Source organism: Zootoca vivipara, chromosome 7 (genome assembly GCF_963506605.1).
Source record: "Zootoca vivipara chromosome 7, rZooViv1.1, whole genome shotgun sequence".
Taxonomy (NCBI): Eukaryota; Metazoa; Chordata; class Lepidosauria; order Squamata; family Lacertidae; genus Zootoca; species Zootoca vivipara.
The window spans coordinates 48,665,818-48,683,703 of record NC_083282.1 but is presented as its reverse complement, the minus strand read 5'-3'; the positions used below and the strand labels follow the sequence as shown (position 1 = coordinate 48,683,703).

Below are 17,886 nucleotides of genomic sequence, written 5' to 3'. Positions count from 1 at the left end.
GGTTGGCCTCACTCTCAGCATGCCTGACTCGGCTTCCTTTCCCACATTGTTGTTGCAACAATGAAGAAGATCCTCCTGCAAATCCCTCCCCAAAGCTGCTTTTTTCACGTAGCTTTTGACTTAACCCCCTGCTCCCTATCCCAACTGAAACAAAGCCTAAGGAGGTGCAACTAAAACAAAAAAAGCCAAAGGACATGCAGCTGCACTTGCCCATCTCCATCGTTTACGTCAGGGGTGGCCAACTCCCAAGAGGCTGTGATCTACTCACAGAGTTAAAAACTGGCAGTGATCTACCCCCTTTGTTATTGTTGAGCTTTTTCTTAGGAAGGAGGAAGGCCCATTTTGGGGGGGTTCAGGTGAAAGTTGTTGAGTTTTTTCAGGGAGCAGGTAAAATGTTGAGCTTTTTTTAGGGGCGTCGCAGTTGTTCAGCTTCTTTGAGGGGGAGCCAATGATCTCCAAGTGATCTACTGCAAACCTCCAGTGATCTACCGGTAGATCACGATCTACCTGTTGGACATGCCTGGTTTGCGTATATCAGTGCATCTTTTCTTCCTTCCCTCTTCTTCTCAGATAATTCTTCATTCATGAAGGAGGTCCTCCTCTGCAAAGTGCTGTCTACTTTGGTGGTGTTGATATAACTAGCTCACAAACAAATCAGAATGAACGGCCGATGAAGATTGGATGCAAGTCATTTCCAGATGACCTGTTTATTGATTATTCATCTGGATTTGTTTGCAGGGAGATTCAACAATGGCAGATTTAGGGGAGTGCAACTAGTTCAGCTACACTGGACGCAGAGCCTTGGGGGCGCTGTCAGGGGTGACACAATTATTATTTAGAATGGAGCGCAAGAGGTGCAGAGGCCCCAAATTTTGGTGTTGCACAGGGCACCACTATAATTTGAAGCCCCAAGGTCTACTACTGGATTCAGTTACTGGGATTGTTGCCCAATAGCTCTAAATCAGTCTTAATTACACAAACTGGATTTGCTAGTATGTGATTAAATCCCACCTGAAAACAGCTGCCGTCTGAAAGAGCCCACTGTCTGATTTCTAGGGGTGGGAGAAAAGTTGATTTCTGTTTCTCACTTTTCCACCCTTAAGTTCAGTTCTCCATGTGTCCACATCTGTTTTTGAATTTTTAAAAGTTTCTCATGAACATTCATCAGCATATTAGTATGAATTTCTCCTAATAGACACATTTTTTGTATGCGACTTTGCCTAATATACACATTTTAGCAAGACAATTTCCCCAAACATGTTTGTGTGTTATTTTCACGAATGCATACATTCATGAGCACATTTTACACCAGTGTGTGCATTTTTGTACACATTACTTGGCTGGAGAATGCATTGCAAAATTCGAAGACATGCGAATTTCAAAAGATGGCTGTGTTTCGGTTCAAATTTCCTTTCTGAAATTGCAAATTAGGTGAGTTTGCCTTTAAATGCTAACAAAATCAAATTTCTCTTCCCCCTCCCTCCCATCTCTACAAACCTGCACATACGTTTTTGTGCAAGGAGATGAAGGGATGAATGCTCAATAAACATCTGACGGAGACCTTTGTCTTTCGATCCTCATCTTCACAGGTCTTTTTTCTTTTCTTTTTTCTCTCTTAGGTAGTGAATCCCAAAAAGAAAATGAAGAAAAAGAAATACAATAACTCAGGGACAGTGAGTAACATTGTTTTAATGTTGGCTTTATGTCACAAGAAAAATGTAAAGCTGAACAGTTTTAGGTTCCCCCTAAAGGAGAGCTGCTTAGAGGCCCCTATTCCCTGCACAGAGCTAGAATTACCAGAGTTCTCTGAGAAGAGGGGTTGATTGTTAAATCACTCTGGGAATTGTAGCTCTGTCTGGAAAATAGGGGGCTCCTAACAATCCTCAGGACCATTAACAAACTATAGTTCTCAGGATTATTTGGGGAAAGCTATGGTTGTTAAAGTGGTTTCATAGCCCTTTAAATGTATATTCTGGATGGGGCCTCTTGTGTCCCGGCTATGTTTGTTGCGAACATATCAATCACATATCTTTAGGCACCAAGCAAAAACATTTCTCTTCTCCCAGGTCTTTGGCTAATTAAACAATCTATGGCCTTTTAAACTGTGGTGGTTATGAGCTTATGTTTGTCACCATGTTACATATTTTTGTGTTTTTGTATTGTAAACCTCCCTGTGCTCCTCGGAGGAAGGGTGGTATAGAAATCTAATTAATGAATAATACCTTATTCACACCAGTTCTCTGCCTAATAGCAGGGCCAGCCCCACCCATTGGGGAGGGTCGTAGCTCAGTTGTGGAGCACATGCTTAAAATACAGAAGTCCCCAAGTTCCAGGGTTGACCCAAGATACTGCTGCCTGAGGCAGCAAGATGACACTTCCCTCTCTCATTCAATGTATAGAAACTGTGTACAAGATTAGCAAGAGACTCCTAATGGCAGGGCTGTGGGTTCGAGTCCCATGTTGGGCAAAAGGTTGCAGGGGGTTGGGCTCAATGTTCCTTGTGGTCCCTTCCAGCTCTATGATTCTATGATAGAGGAGAGAGTCTATGATAGTTGAATCTGATTTAAACACTGATTATAAGAAAGCACCCTCCACCACACCTGAGAGCAGCAAGCTAGCTTAGGGGGCACAGATCAGGCCACGAGGCACACACAACTCTGATCTCCAACACCTCACTTCCACCACTCACGACCTCCTGGGATCTGCTGCCTGAGGCAGCTGTCTCACTCTGCCTAACTGCAGGGCCCACTCTGCCAGGTTTAGTCTTTGGATTCTCCAGCTTAGACCGGGAAAGAGTCCTGACCCAAACCCTGGAGAGCCCCTGCAATTCAACCTGGATATAATACTGAGCAAGATGGACCAAAGGTCTGACTTTTGGGCAAGCCAGTTTTCTACACCCAAGTTGCTCTGCCTAGTATGTAACACACCAGCTTACTATAGCAACTGCCGGACAGGAAATAAACAGGAGGGAGAGCCTATGGTTTCCCAATTCAGCATCAGCAGCACACTTTCAAAGCTGGGAGACAATTCTCCAAGTTGTGATCTGGCAACTTTATATATATATAAAAAAACTGGATTTGTTCTCTGTGAATTTAAGAAATGGATTTCCCATGGCAAAGGGTGGTGAACGTTGGTTTCAAAATTGTGTAAATAAGGCTACAGAATCCCCCTGGAAATGGGAGTTGTATGGGGCTGGAAAAATCAAGGCACTAACCACGTGGCTCCATGATCACCAGTATCACCCTCCTGCCTGTAACTACTTCGTTGTTTCCTGTATAACAGCATCCCCATTTCTTTACTTTCAAGGTGACGTTGCTCTCGTTTGCTACAGAATCAGAGCACACGTTTCTAGACTATATCAAAGGAGGGTGAGTAGATTCTCTTTCTGCACACATTGGGTGTTTGGGAGGGGATAGGTGTGCAAGCAGAGGGCCACTGGCTGTTTCCACACTGAACAAAACTGAGTGTCTTCAGGAGGAGTGTCAGGTGTGAGTGTCCTGTTTCACTCTAGAGATGCTGTACCGGCAGGATGTAAAGCTATTTGCATAGAGCAGACTAGGGATGAGGGAGAGATTCAGTTCAGTTTGCATTTGAAGGCGAATGTACCAAATTTGCACTTTCTGAAACCATAGGCAAACTGAAACACAGCTATCTTTTTATAATTTGCACTTCTCCAAATGCTGTGATGCAGTTCTCCAGCCAATCAATATTTCAAAATAATAATAATAAATGCATATATTCAGAGCTAGTGTGCATAAAAAGCAATATGCTAGTGAAAATAACATACGGAAATGAATTACATTAGGGGGATCTGCTTGCAAAAATGTGTATGTTAGCCATTGCTGCACATAAAATGTGTTTATGACAAGAAATTTTCATAAACAATTGGTGATGAATTTTTGAGTGTGAGTTTTTTTATGGAAAAAAAACTCAAATTGCTGCGGAAACATGGTGAACCAAATTTTAGAAAGCAAAAATGAGATGCTGAGAGAACTGAAATTAACAGGTCCTTCTATTCCTACCGAAGACAGAACACTATGTATTATTCAGGATCTTTAATGGCATGATAAAATTTTCAGAACATAGAATCTCGATTTTGAGCTGTGAATTTTTAAAGTGAATTCAAATTTCTATCTCAGAAGTGTTTCCGTTAGAATCAAAGTACCCAGCAAATTGTACAAGCAGTGCAATCCTGAGCATGTCTACCACTAAGTAAGTCCTACCAACTTCAGTGCAGCTTCACTCCCAAGTAACAATGTATAGGATTGTAGCCTAACAAAATTTAATATATGTCTGTTCTTTCTGAGGAAGAAAAGCCCATGTGCTAAAAAACACACTTCTTTGGAATATTTGGTGCTCCAATGCAGAGAAAATTATATTTGAATTCCCCAAACCACTTTTTGACTAAAACACAAGTCTTGCTGCTGACATCCAAGCGTAGTGTACAGAAATTGAATTCAGATTTTTAGCTGTTGATTTATTTCCACGTGTAAATTTCTCCCAATGTAACCTGTTTCAATGGGCTGTAGTGAGGTCAAAATGGAGGATAAACAATGTACACAACCCTTAATGACTTGGTGGAAAGGCAAAATAGAAGTGGTATAAAGAACTATAGCTCTTCTTTCCCGTGAAAAATAAGTTAAATTGAGAGATTGCAACTAACCCAAGCGAGCTTCACCGCAATGAGGTTTTGAACCCAGTTCTCCTCAGTTCTAGACTCTAAGCACTACACCAAGCAAGCTCTCTGAGCCGTCACAGTGACACCTTCTTCTGTAACAGCAGTGTAAACTTTTAGTCTCATGTCAGTAAAGGTAAATAACCCGTCTACAAACTGGTGCATTTTATATTCTCATGAGATTAGGTTGGAGCTTCTAGGGATTTGACCAAAAACCTAAAGAAAAGTGCATTGCCTGCAGAGCCATGAAGTATAGAAATTTCACCACAAAGTTCCACTGATGGAGTCTTTGCTAACATATAAAATTCAACTGATCTCCCAAAAGAATTGTGTTAATCTCCTGGGGTTACAACCTTCTAGGGGGGAAACAGAATGGCCTGTTATAGAGAAACCAAAGCACATCAAAAATAAAGTCAACTGCTGCTGAAATCCCATAATGGAGAAGAATGAAAGATGGTTAACAATATCAATGTGCTGGGAGGGAAGGTATCTGTACTTGGGAAGATGCATGAGGAAATAAAATAGAGCCAGCCACCCATTACCTAAACATGTTGTTAGTCTGGAAACTTGCTGCAAATAAGAAGGACATCCTAGTCTGGAAAAGACCTTTAAGACACAAGCAACTCGAGAGTAGAAGGCGTGGCTCAAATAAGGAATGGCTAGATCAAGAGAGATTGGGTCACTACTATTTTCTGATTTCATCTTAGAGGATAGAGCCGAATTACTTACCATCTTACACCAAAAGTGGCTGCTTGACATGGGCCTCTCAGAATCAATGTTCATGAAAAGAAAAGAAAAACTTGAACCAATTTTACAGCACTGTCAGACTCCTGGTGACCGTCTGTCCTGTCAACAATTCTGTTTGCCCACTCCTGACAAGTTCCCACATATTTTGAGTATTAGGGATTATGGTTTCCAGGCAGAGCTGAGCACTGGTTTCTATTTAGAAATTAGGCGCTGGACATGATGCTCATCTTCAGATGTGGGCATTTATGTTGGCTTTGCCTGTTCCAGCCATCCCAGAGTTACACCAGCTCAGCATCCTCTTTGTACGAGAAGGCAACACTGTCCAGTTAGAAAAGATTCTGCCAGAGATCAATTTGCGCCTCTTGAGTGGCAGCAGACTCTGGGAATCAATACAATTCATTCAGAGCACTTAACAACAATCAGGTTGTTAGGCCTTTATTAACTGGTCAGAGGAATTCCTAAAAGAACAAGATTTAGATTTGATTAAAAAAAAAAAAGCTTAAAGGTCACAGAGATTTCTACAGTTTATTCCGTAACAAAGCAGAGTCTGAATTGTTCATCAGCAAGCAAACACACGTTCCTTGAATTGCAGGGCATGCCATTCCCATCTGTTGAAGGCCAGAGCTCTATTGCCTCTCCCACATAAGGAATTAAATGTGTTTCCTCTTGTGACATTTTTATGGGCCGGAATTCCATCAATATCATCTCAAAATATGGTATTTAAATATGCACCAGTTTAATAGCTTGTTAATTATTCCTTTCCTTTCATTGAGCCATCTGCCCTCTCCCTTAGTGGGGGTGAACTGGGATTCCCAACAGGACTATTTTACCAAGCTTGTTTCATTCATATATATATATATATATATATATATATATATATATATATATATATATAATGATTTTCATTTATATACATTTCAGTAGTAGTTTAACAGTAAATCAAACATTTCAAAACTCGACTTCCTTCCTCCTCTTTCCGCAGTTCATCAGTTCATTAATTTTTTATCATAATTCCCTGCATTTATAAAGTTATATTAAATCATTCTTTTATTCATCTATTATCATATATTTATATTTTTAAAACTGCAGGTTATTACAATAGTCCTGCCAGTGTTTTTATCTGTTTTCAATTTCATTGTAAATATTCAATATATTTCCATTCCTTTAGAAAAAGTTTGTTATCCTAGTTTCTTATTCTTCTGGTAAGTTTTGCCATTTCTGCATAATCCATAAATTAAGCTTGTTTCATTCACAGACTGGTGCTGGAGAGCCATTAGCCAGCTAGGCAAATATTCATTTTCTTTATTACTTCTTTTGCAATACTTTAATGATAGGGGGTAGGGACGCAGGTGGTGCTGTGGGTTAAACCACAGAGCCTAGGGCTTGCTGATCAGAAGGTCGGCGGTTTGAATCCCTGTGATGAGATGAGCTCCCGTTGCTCAGTCCCAGCTCCTGCCAACCTAGCAGTTCGAAAGCATGTCAAAATGCAAGTAGATGAATAGGTACCACTACAACGGGAAGGTAAATGGCGTTTCCGTGTGCTGCTCTGGTTCACCAGAAGCAGCTTTGTCATGCTGGCCACATGACCTGGAAGCTGTACGCCGGCTCCCTCAGCCAATAACATGAGATGAGCGCTGCAACCCCAGAGTCGGTCACGACTGGACCTAATGGTCAAGGGTCCCTTTACCTTTACCTTTATGATAGGGGCTATTTCTTTTATTAGTATTGAATTTACACTTAGCTCCAGCAATATGTCTATCCATGCCTGTGAGCCAGGTTGAGAGGTATTTATGGAGAGAAACAGTGGGAGGAGTTGCCTTCAAGTCCTGCTTTTGGACCTTCCCAGTAGCTTCTTAACAAACAATTTAGGAAACAGGACAATGGACCACATAGAGAGCCTTGCAAAAGCTGGGTTCTTATGTCCCTGTCTTCTTATCCTCAAGTCTCCAAGGAAATACTATACCATTGCCATTTAACTCCTACCTTCTTAAACACACACACACACACCCTTTTAAGCCCATGTTGTCTGTATGTGTGTGTGCCTGTGTATTATATATATATAGTGGCAGTTGAGGATCACACTCCATGTATCTGCACTAGTTCTGGTACCCCAATGGATCTCAGAACAGCAGCAAAACAAAAAGTCCTTTCCCACTGGACTTGTCTCTGCCTATCTAACCAGAAGTTTAAAATGTTATCTTCCATTGACAGCCGCATTCTTTCATTACAGTGGTTGCACAACATCTGAAGGAAAGCTCTGTCATGGGAGCAGCTGATATTGACTGAGGGTAGGAGATGACAGGCTTGGAATCTCATCTGAGAAGGCTGCCAGAGAAATGTCTGCAGGCAGCTTTTTCAATCATCCCTTTTATCAGCACTAATGTTAGCTGTCCTCTATACCACTGTTCTTCATCCACTGGGATAGAGCCCAGAAATGGGACTTGCTTCATACCAGTCCTAGTAAGACAAAGAAAACATAATGTATAGCTGATGTGCTGTGCTGTTAGCAATGCCACTTGGCACAGTCACCTGACATTTATAACTATTGGTTTATCATCAGTTGTTGAAGACAATGTAATGCAGCAATTGTGGAATCCTAAGTTGGCAACTCTGTACACCATGTGTAGACAAACTAAGGCCCGGGGGCCGGATCTGGCCCAATCGCCTTCTAAATCCGGCCCGCAGACAGCCCGGGAATCAGCCTGTTTTTACATTCGTAGAATTGTGCTTTTATTTAAAATGCATCTCTGAGTTATTTGTGGGGCATAGGAATTCGTTCACCCATATATATATATATATATATATATATATATATATATATATATACCGTGTTTCTCCTTTTTTAAGATGTAGTCATAATATAAGCTATAGCAAGATTTTAAGCGTTTAGGAAATATAAGCCATACCCCGTATAAGCCATACCCTGAAAATAAGCCATACCTCCGCAGAGTGAGACCGCTGAGCGCCGCAGCCAGCGAGCGGGACCCAGCACGCTGGCCACAGGAGGAGGAGCAGGCTTGTCGGGTTGTCACCCAGCAGCACGCATGGAGTGCCCCGAGCCTCTGGGAGCCGGCAGGAGGAGGAAGGAGGCTTGCCAGGTCGGCACCCAGCAGCACGCGGGGAGCGCCCCGAGCCTCTGAGAGCCAGCAGGAGAAGGAGGAGGCTTGCCGGGTCGTTGCCAAGCAGCGTGCGTGGAGGACCCCGAGCCTCTGGGAGCATTGCTGCTGCTGGCTGCCAGAGGCTCGGGGCCCTCTGTGCACGCTGCTGGGTGCCGACCCAGCCAGCCTCCCCCCTCCTGCCAGTTCCCAGAGGCTTGGGTCGGCACCCAGCAGCACGTGCAGAGTGCCCTGAGCCTATTAACAGGGGAGGCTTCTGGGCTTCGCTGCCGCCGCCGAATACCCAAGTGGCTTGGCCCCTTTGCCATTTTTAAAACGCGTTTCCTTTCAGTTACTCTTGTGCCTTTTGAATTTGCCTGCTCTACTCTACCTTAGCCTTTCCTTCCCCCTCCCAAGGAGCTTGTGCTTTTGGGTTTTCTTGCCATTTCTAACCCTCGCTGCCGCCAAAGAGCCCAAGCAGCACGGTCCCCTTGTGCGGTTTTTTCAATACGTGTTCCTTTTGTTGAGCTCACTTTCCTGATCTTCCCCTTCTGCGCTCTCTTTGCCTTTTCATTACTGAGCCAAATAATACAGTCTTTTTTAAAATAAATAAAAAAAACCCGCTGCTTCTGGCATTCCTGCTTTCTGTTTTCCTGGGCTTCTTCGCATAGTTCCCCTGGCCGCGTTTGTTTCTGTTTTCACCGCCTGCCTTGCTTTGTTGCTTACAGTTGCTTGGGCAACCTGAGAGCCGGCACCATTTTGAAAACACCACGTGGCTCGGAGCTGCTGGGTTCCAACCTGGCAGGCCTCCTCCTCCCGGAGGCGCCCAGCAGCGCCGTGCACAGCGCCCCAGGCCTCCGGGAGCCAGCAGCAGGAACGCGGCATGCGGAGGCAGGCGCCCAGAACCATACGGTACTTATGGTAATAAAAAAAAATTTGACACCCCCCAAAAATAAGCCATAGGTAAAATAAATATAAGACGGTGTCTTAAAATGTGAGAAACACGGTATATAGTCCAGCCCCCCACAAGATCTGAGGGACAGTGGACCGGCCCTCTGCTGAAAAAGTTTGCTGACCCCTGCTGTACACCACGGGCCAGCAGCATGGCAGCCACAGGGACAGAACTAAGGTTTTCGCTGGTGCCCATCCCCACCTGCCTCCCACCACAAAATGAGCTTGAAAGAAGCCTTCTTTAACCAATAGAACATTTCCTTCAAGTCTATGTGGAATCCAAAGAAGGTTACATTGGGGAAGGGAGAGGTGTGGTGCCCACAACAACATATCCATTTTGCAAATGTGTCCATGCCTCCCCCCCCCCAAAAAAAGATTGGTGACACCAGGTGAATACACTTAGAAGCCTAAACCCTCTGGGGGTTGGTGAGTTTGGCACCCAGCAGTAGCACAGGGCCCGAGTAACTAGGAGCCTGCCTGCCCATCTGCATGTTCCCTGGGCCGCTGCTCTGGGCAGCTGGGCACATCTCCTCGCTTAGGGTGCAAGGGACAGGAGGTGCCAATACAGTTCCTTGCCAAGGGCGCAAGGGAGCCTGCTCAGTTCTGTGTAGATGTGTGGGGATTTGGGCTGCAAGTTCCTTAACAGTGAGCCATCACCCAGGAAAGAAGTAGTTCATATTTTTCAGCATTATACTGAGCCTATGAAGAAGATAAAGTGGCTGGGCTGTGGTGCGTACTGCATCCATGCCCTAGTTTTCAAATAGGCTCTGGGGAATCATTGAATTAAAAGAAAGATGTTACAAGTGAGCCTCTCATCCTACTGACATCCTGCAATGAAAAGCAGCATGTTTGGTCTGTGTATTAACTGGGGGGTATTTTACCAACCCTCCCTTCTCATATGTCAAGAGCAACGGTACTGTAGCCAAAATCCAGTGGCTCCAGCAGAGGACTTGGAGAGTTCAGTTTTCTTTAACCTTGGTCAAGTCAGCGAGAACCCAGGCAACCCAGTTTGCCAGATTATGGTTTTGTAGTCTATCATTGGGGGGGTATAAAATGTGTGTTTATAATGCCAGCTGAAAAGATAGCAGGATTTGGTCAAATTGGCCTAATTAGCCGAAAACTGTCCAGCAATGGTAGCTTTATTCACAGCTTCAGAAGTTTCTGGGACTTGGAGCTATTGCAGTTGGGAGGAAGGGAAGCAGCCAAGAAATGTGCAACCCTCTTACTCTGAGTGGCCTAGAACGACGAATCAAGGCTCCACATCTTTAAAATTCCCGTTTGGCTTCTGCTGAACTGATAAAATGGAAGTGCAGAGAAAAGCTTGCCATGCGATTAGCTCCTTTGTTTTCCCCTGGAAAGATGGGATTATGTATGAAGAAACAGACTTTTGTTTTTCAACCTGAACAGTAGTAAAGTCACAGGGTTAGGGAGCAATCCCAAGCAGATATAGTTATTGGGGGGGGGTGCTGGATAAATCCCCCAGGTGCCAATAAGAGGATGCTCACTTTCTTTGCCTGCTGCATTCCTCCCTGTCAGGGAGTTGTTGCGGCTACTCCCGAGTAAAGACGCTCCAGTCCATTGTGTCTTTAAAGGTTTTATTGTGCATACTATTTACAGTGCAGAGACAGCAGAAAACATGACCTCCTAGTCCAAACTAAGGCCCGGGGGCCGGATGTGGCCCAATCACCTTCTAAATCTGGCCCGCGGACGGTCTGGGAATCAGCATGTTTTTACATGAGTAGAATGTGTCCATTTATTTAAAATGCCTCTCTGGGTTATTTGTGGACCATAGGAATTTGTTCAATTTTTTTTCCCAAAATATAGTCCAGGCCCCCACAAGGTCTGAGGGACAGTGGACTGGCCCCCTGCTGAAAAAGTTTGCTGACCCCTATCCTAGTCACTCTCAGAACCCAGCAATGGCGCCCGCCGGCTTCAGGGCCATCATAATAACCTGGGCACCCCGAAACGCCACCCCTTCGCCCTGTGTTTGGGCATGCGCCCCTTCTTCCCCCGGCTGGCTAGGGCAGTGCCTGGACTCCGATGTCTCCCTGAGCCGTCCCTCCTCCACTTGTTGGTCAGAGTGCTGCAGGGGCTCTGATGCCTCACTGAGCTTTCCCTCCTCCATTCTGCTCCCCCCTGACCCGCTGCTAGCGCTGTCACTGGGCGAAGTGCTGGTCAGGATGATGGGGGGAGGCTCCGTATAGGGAGTCCCCCTGACACTCCCCATAGCGTTTCTCCCCACTGCATCTGGCTCTAGCTAGGCTCCAATATTATAAATTAACCCAGCTTTGGGGAAACACTGAGGGTGGGAGGGTTAGGAGGAATGGGAAGAGGATGGATGGTTCAGTACCCGCATCCCTATAATGCTACTTTACTGTTTTGTGGTGATGACACATTTTCAAAGGCAAGAGCCTGCTGCTCTCACATATATTTGAGAGACACCCCAAGGCAGTGTCAAACATGTTTCTTCTCAGGAATCTGTGCCAACATGCAGGGATACTTTAACACCCAGTCTTGTGTATGTTTACTCAGAAGTAAGCCCCCACAGTGGGCTTTGCTCTCCAGCACAGTGCGAAAACCTAAACATTGTCTACATAGGCTGTTGAGGATCCCAAGGAATATTATGCCACTCTCTGTTGCGTGTGCCTGTTATGTGGGTTGATTCCAGTATTAGTTCTGCTCAGAGTAGACCCGTTTATATTGATGGGCAATACTAACTTTGGTATATTAATTCCAGGGAGTCTTCTCTGAGTGGAACTTAGTTGGTTAAAACCTTGTGATTTTACTTTTGAACTGTTTTGTTGTTTTAATAAAGAACTTTGTCCAGGTTGCCTTTGGGACCCCCCCCCAAAAAAAAAACCAGACAGTGTGAGGTATTAGGTGGAGTCCGTGAATAAAATAAATAATATAGAACCATTGGTTGCTCACAGAGTATCTGCCAATTGCTGTGGCCGTGTGTGTGTAGAAGGCACATGGCAGCATAACCTGTCTTTTTGCATCTTCTCTCAACTCTAAAGAGAGAGATTCGAAAACTGAATCCAACTCTGAATGGGAGACAGCGGGAAAGTGAAAGGAGCCAGGAAAGAGATGGATAAGTGGTGTTCTAGACATTCACTTGGGTTGGTCATTCCACTCAAAGCTTCTGAGCTAATCAAAATGCTTATAGATTTATCAATCTGACTAAGTAATGTGATGTGACATTTTTTCAGGACGCAGATCAATTTCACGGTAGCCATTGACTTCACAGCTTCCAATGGTAAGTTTTTTTTACAGCAGATGTCTCGCAGAGCTGCTGCTAAGTTTTTGTTCACTTGATTCCCAATGTTTAAATAATTCTTTTTGGAGATGCACGCATTTATTGAAGTTGTTAAATCTACAGTGCAATCTACAGCATGTTTTCTCAAAAGTGTTCATTGTGTTCAATTGTACATCTGCGTAGGACTGTAGCCTAGAGGCATAATACCATATGTGCCTAGTCAGAAATAAGTTAAATGCAGTTTCACTCCAGTTTACCTCTGAGTAAGTGTGTTGTATCTTCAAACTTGGAAGGTGGGATACATCTTAGGAGCTTCCTCTGTTCCTGTTTCATGCAGACCTCATGAATGCCACACTACAACCTACCAGACAGTGAACCAACTACAATTCATTCTCTCTCTCTCTCTCTCTCTCTCTCTCTCTCTCTCTCTCTCTCTCTCTCTCTCCCCTTTGGCAGGGAATCCCTCTCAGTCTACTTCCCTTCACTACATGAATCCATACCAGCTCAATGCCTATGCAATGGCACTGAAGGCTGTTGGCGAGATAATCCAGGACTATGACAGTGACAAAATGTTCCCAGCACTTGGGTTTGGAGCCAAAATTCCTCCGGATGGGCGTGTGTCTCATGAGTTCCCCTTGGTACTGACACCTTCCTTGGAATCACACTAGCATTCAACTTCTTATACTTTGCCTCAAATTGAATCCAGTGGCAGGCAAACAGGCAACATTCCCTGATGAAGGAAAAATCCCCATGTTCTCCTTCAGCAGGAACTTTTCACCAATAGCAGAATCCTTAAATCTTTTAGAATAAAATCCTAAACACATTTGCTTGGGAGCAAGCCCCATTAAACATAGTAGGACTTACCCCTACTATGAATAGGTTTGCACTATGTGCCTTTGCTTTCCCATGTGGTGGTCTCATCCTTGAAGGCTTACCTGGCAAGGAACATCCCAGAGTCCTGGGGCTGACTTAGATAAGTTTGAGGCTGGTTTCTTTGTCTGTCTTTGAAAAGTTGACGTGAGCTTCAGATGCAAAGAAGGGTCATCATTTTCATTTGCTGCTGCTGTCCCTCTAGATCCCAAGAGGCAGCTCCCATTGCATCAGCGTAATCTCTGGTGACATTTATTAGCTAGCAGTTCCTCTAGCCAGTGTATTGATCTCTGCTGATGACCATCCATCAGCTGAGCCAAACATTGAGAATGGGGTGGGCAGTGGTGGAGGAAGGGTGGCGGTGGGGGCGGTCCGCCCCAGATGTCATCCCAGACGGGGGTGACAAAATCCCCCCCCCGGCGGATCGCTCCTGCCCCATGGGCAGATTGCCCCGCCCCTGGGTGCACGGCATGTGCGCTGCTCTGGGTGCCCAAGCGGCTAGCTCCGCCGCTGGGGTGGGGGATCCTAAAAGGGCAAGGAATCAGCCGCTCTGCCTGGAGAACTTTCACCCTAATTGTCTCTTCCTTTCTCTCCTGCAGAATGGCAATGTTGACAATCCTCATTGTAGTGGCATAGAAGGTATCCTTGAAGCCTATCACCAGAGCCTCAAGACCGTCCAGCTCTATGGTCCAACTAACTTTGCACCGGTGGTTAACCACGTGGCTAGGTATGTCTCATCAGTGCAAGGTATCGTCACAAAGCATGACAAATGCTAGCTGTGGTTGGAAGTGGCCCACAGGTATGAGAATGCAACTCCTATTCCTATGGGCAGATTTGGATGGCTGATGACATTCTGGTAGCTTCTTACAAACCATGTAGCGAGATAAGTGCTACCACACCATTGTAGCCTAATGAAAATGTGGGTTGGTAAAGTTCTCCTTACTTCATAACCATACCAGGAAATGGCAGGAGAGAGCTAGAAATTCATCGTGGCTTGCAAGGAGACCCTCCCCAGAGCCCAAAGAGGACATCAGTGATGGTGGAGGAAACCTCAAAGAGACTGGAGGTGCAACAGGGCTTTGTTTAGACTGCTCAGTCTCCCCGCCTAACAGCTGACGCACACAGAAGCGCAGCAGCAGCAGCAGCCACTTCCCCAGCCAGCCTCTTGGAGGGAGAGACAGTGGGAGAGAGAGAGAAGGAAAGCAAGATGAAATAGGCATTTAAGAGGCTTTTAAATAGGCTTTATAAAGAGGTTCCCCACTTTACGTGATTTCACTTATGTGCGCAGGGGCCCGGAACGTAACCCCTGAATAAGTGGGGGATGCCTGTACTTCAGTGGTCATGTGAGCTAGTCCTTAAATAGGGTTACATCCAGTTGTTGCGCCAGGAACACCCTGTTCTTCCGCCAACCCTTGAAGCACAAAATGTATCATACTACTTCAATTAATTGATGTTGGAGGTAGATCTCCTAATATGCTTGAACTAGACATACCATTAACCCTCCTCTCTATCACTTATTCCCCAAATGATGCCATTCTGAAAGATTTGGTTTTTCCAGTCTGGTGGCACAACCCTGTTCAGTCCCATCCCCACCATCTTCTTCTTCTTCATCATCATTATCATCATCATCATCATCATCATCCAGGACTGTAATACAGGACACGGTTCTATGAACAGTTGCCAAAGAAACAAATTCCTTGCTAATGTTTGCTAAAGATCCTTTGAGGATAAAGGTGGCCCAGTCATTGTGTCATAGCAAGCTGCCACCAGACTGAAGCACTTGGGTGTTCGGGGCTGCAGAATGTGGGGTGTTTGTTTGTTTATGCTTTTCAGGTTTATACATTTCACTAATTTTACAATCATTTTAACATTTGAAAGCTTGACTTCCTTCCCCCTCTTTCTGTGGTTCCTTAAATTTATTTTTAATATCTTCTGCAAATCCAAATTAACTTAATTTGCTCATTTATTCATCTATTTTAAATATGTACTCTTATAAAACTGCAGGTTATTACAATAATCCTGCCAATGTTCTGATCTGTTTACAATTTATCTGTAAATATTAAATAAACCATTTCCATTATTTTATAAAAAGTAAGTTGTCTTGATTTCTTATTCTTGTGCTCAGAGTGGGTGGGGAATATAAATATATTATTATTATTATTATTATTATTATTATTATTATTATTATTTGGTAAGTTTCACAATTTCTGCATATTCCATAAGTTTTTGTATCCATTCCACCTTTCCTGGGACTTCTGCTTCTTTCCATTTTGGGGCGAGGAACATTCTTGCCGCTGTAGTAGCATACATAAATAAGTTTCTATACAGTTTAGGTAGTTTGTCCCTATAATTCCCAAAAGAAAAGCTTCTGGGGTTTTTATTCATGCTATTTTAAGCATCCTTTTCAATTCATTATATATCATTTCCCAGTAAGCTTTAACCTTACTACAAGACCATATGCATTTCAGAATGTGGGGTGTTTAGTTCAGAATTCAGACCACCCTGACAACACTCCTGCCTCTGTTCCTAAATTCACATAATCTCCTCCCAAAACTCAGGTACGCTGCAGCTGTGCAGGACGGTTCCCAGTATTTTGTTTTGCTCATCATCACTGATGGCGTGATATCGGACATGGCCCAGACAAAAGAAGCTATTGTCAACGTGAGTAGCACAGGTTTGGGGGGGGGGGGTTGTCCCAAATGAAAGTGTAACTGCACCTGCCAGGATGGGGAGTAAAATAGTTTCAGGTAGGCTAGAGAGTTAAGATCCTGGGATTTATTTCAAGCCATGGTGGGGATGTAACCACAGCATAGATCCGTTTTCCCACTGCAAAAAGGTCAAACATTCACTGGCCCCACAGGAACTCCACATAGGAGCACTAAATAGTGTAAAGAAATATGCTGTTCCTTCTTCACCTTGTAGCCATTTTCTGCCCTCGTGTTAACAACATGACTGATACAGCACTTCTAATTAGATTTAGAACTCGCATAGTGCTTAACTTAATTAGTAATCCCTGCACAAGCCTATAAAGTAGACCCCTATTTTAAAGATGAGGAGAACCAAAGCTAGCAGCAAGCCTAAAGTTTGGGTTGTACCCAACTCACTCTTTTAACCACTGTGTGCCACCCTCTGTTATCTCCTGCCTGATCAAAGCAGCTGATGAAAGATTAAGGGTGAGAGAAAATGACTTGCCCAAGGCTAATTTGCCCATTGCTCAGGCAGGCTTTGAACTCAGGCCTCCCAGGCAACTTTGAGTATCAGCTGGACCACATGAACTCCCAGCAGCTTCCTATTTGCACCATAATTGCTTTAAGCACCCAATCACTTCTTTGGGCTATTTTCCTTTTATCTCCTCCTACCCATGCAGCCATTTTGACACTTCCATGCGCTGTGTTGTGGGTGAGGGGTGCTCATTATTAAACTGTTGCAGCCCGGCCAGAGATCAACCCCAGCGAAGAGCACACTGATGATTACACCGTCAGCTAAAAACAATCAGTGATTGCTGATGGGGAAGAGGAGGAAGCTTGATAATTAGATAAAAAGGCTGTGTGTGTGTGTGTGTGTGTGTGTGTGTGTGTGTGTGTGTGTAGAACAACAACAGAGTTCCTGAAGGTGTTTGACAGGCAAGCAGAATGGAAAGCACAAAGCATATCACTTTGATTTCTTTAAATAATACAATGGCAAATTCCTTTAGCAAGTAGGGGAGCATTAGGGTCAGGAAGAGGTCTCAGAAAGGGTTGTTTCTATAAGCAAACAGAAGGGTTTAGCCTATTAAAACTGGAAGAGGTGGGTGAATCTGCTCCCTTTTTCTATGGTAGCAGCAGTTCCTTGCTAAATCAGTTGTGACAATGGGTTAATTCTGATTCTGTGACTATGTTAGTTTAGCACCATGGAGTGTGAATCGGCTCCCGCCCCATCTCCCCCATGACAATATACTCAAAATATTTTGCTACCCATATAAGGACAAAGTGGCATTTTGTGCTTTTCAAAAGGTCCAAAGTCTGCACGTATAAAGTGCGAACAGAGTTAAATATACAAATATGCCGCAAAGGGGGTGGGGGTGGGGATAGACTGGCAATATGCTATTACAACCAGCAGCAAACTTAGCAATGCATTTAAAAAGACAAATCTCTCTTCATTGTTCATACGGAATATGGGGGGGGGGACTCAAAGTCCAAGTTCTGCTCCCCCTGGTGTAGTTATCACAAAAACTGATTTTTGTGAATCGCACATGAGGATCATATTCTCAACATGCTGGTGTGGCTAAGAGTTGCACTGCCATGGCTGGCTGG

General features: G+C 44.2%; 1 protein-coding gene across 1 annotated transcript in view; it reads left to right on the top strand.

Annotated features, from left to right (window-relative positions):
• Positions 1 to 17,886, top strand: part of LOC118088691 (copine-5) — a 122,425-nt gene that overhangs the window by 99,327 nt on the left and 5,212 nt on the right. The window contains exons 13-18 of the mRNA XM_060276994.1: positions 1,620 to 1,673; positions 3,307 to 3,368; positions 12,678 to 12,724; positions 13,181 to 13,362; positions 14,194 to 14,321; positions 16,153 to 16,255. Of these exons, the coding sequence (XP_060132977.1) occupies positions 1,620 to 1,673; positions 3,307 to 3,368; positions 12,678 to 12,724; positions 13,181 to 13,362; positions 14,194 to 14,321; positions 16,153 to 16,255 (576 nt within the window). The remainder of the gene's footprint in view (positions 1 to 1,619; positions 1,674 to 3,306; positions 3,369 to 12,677; positions 12,725 to 13,180; positions 13,363 to 14,193; positions 14,322 to 16,152; positions 16,256 to 17,886) is intronic.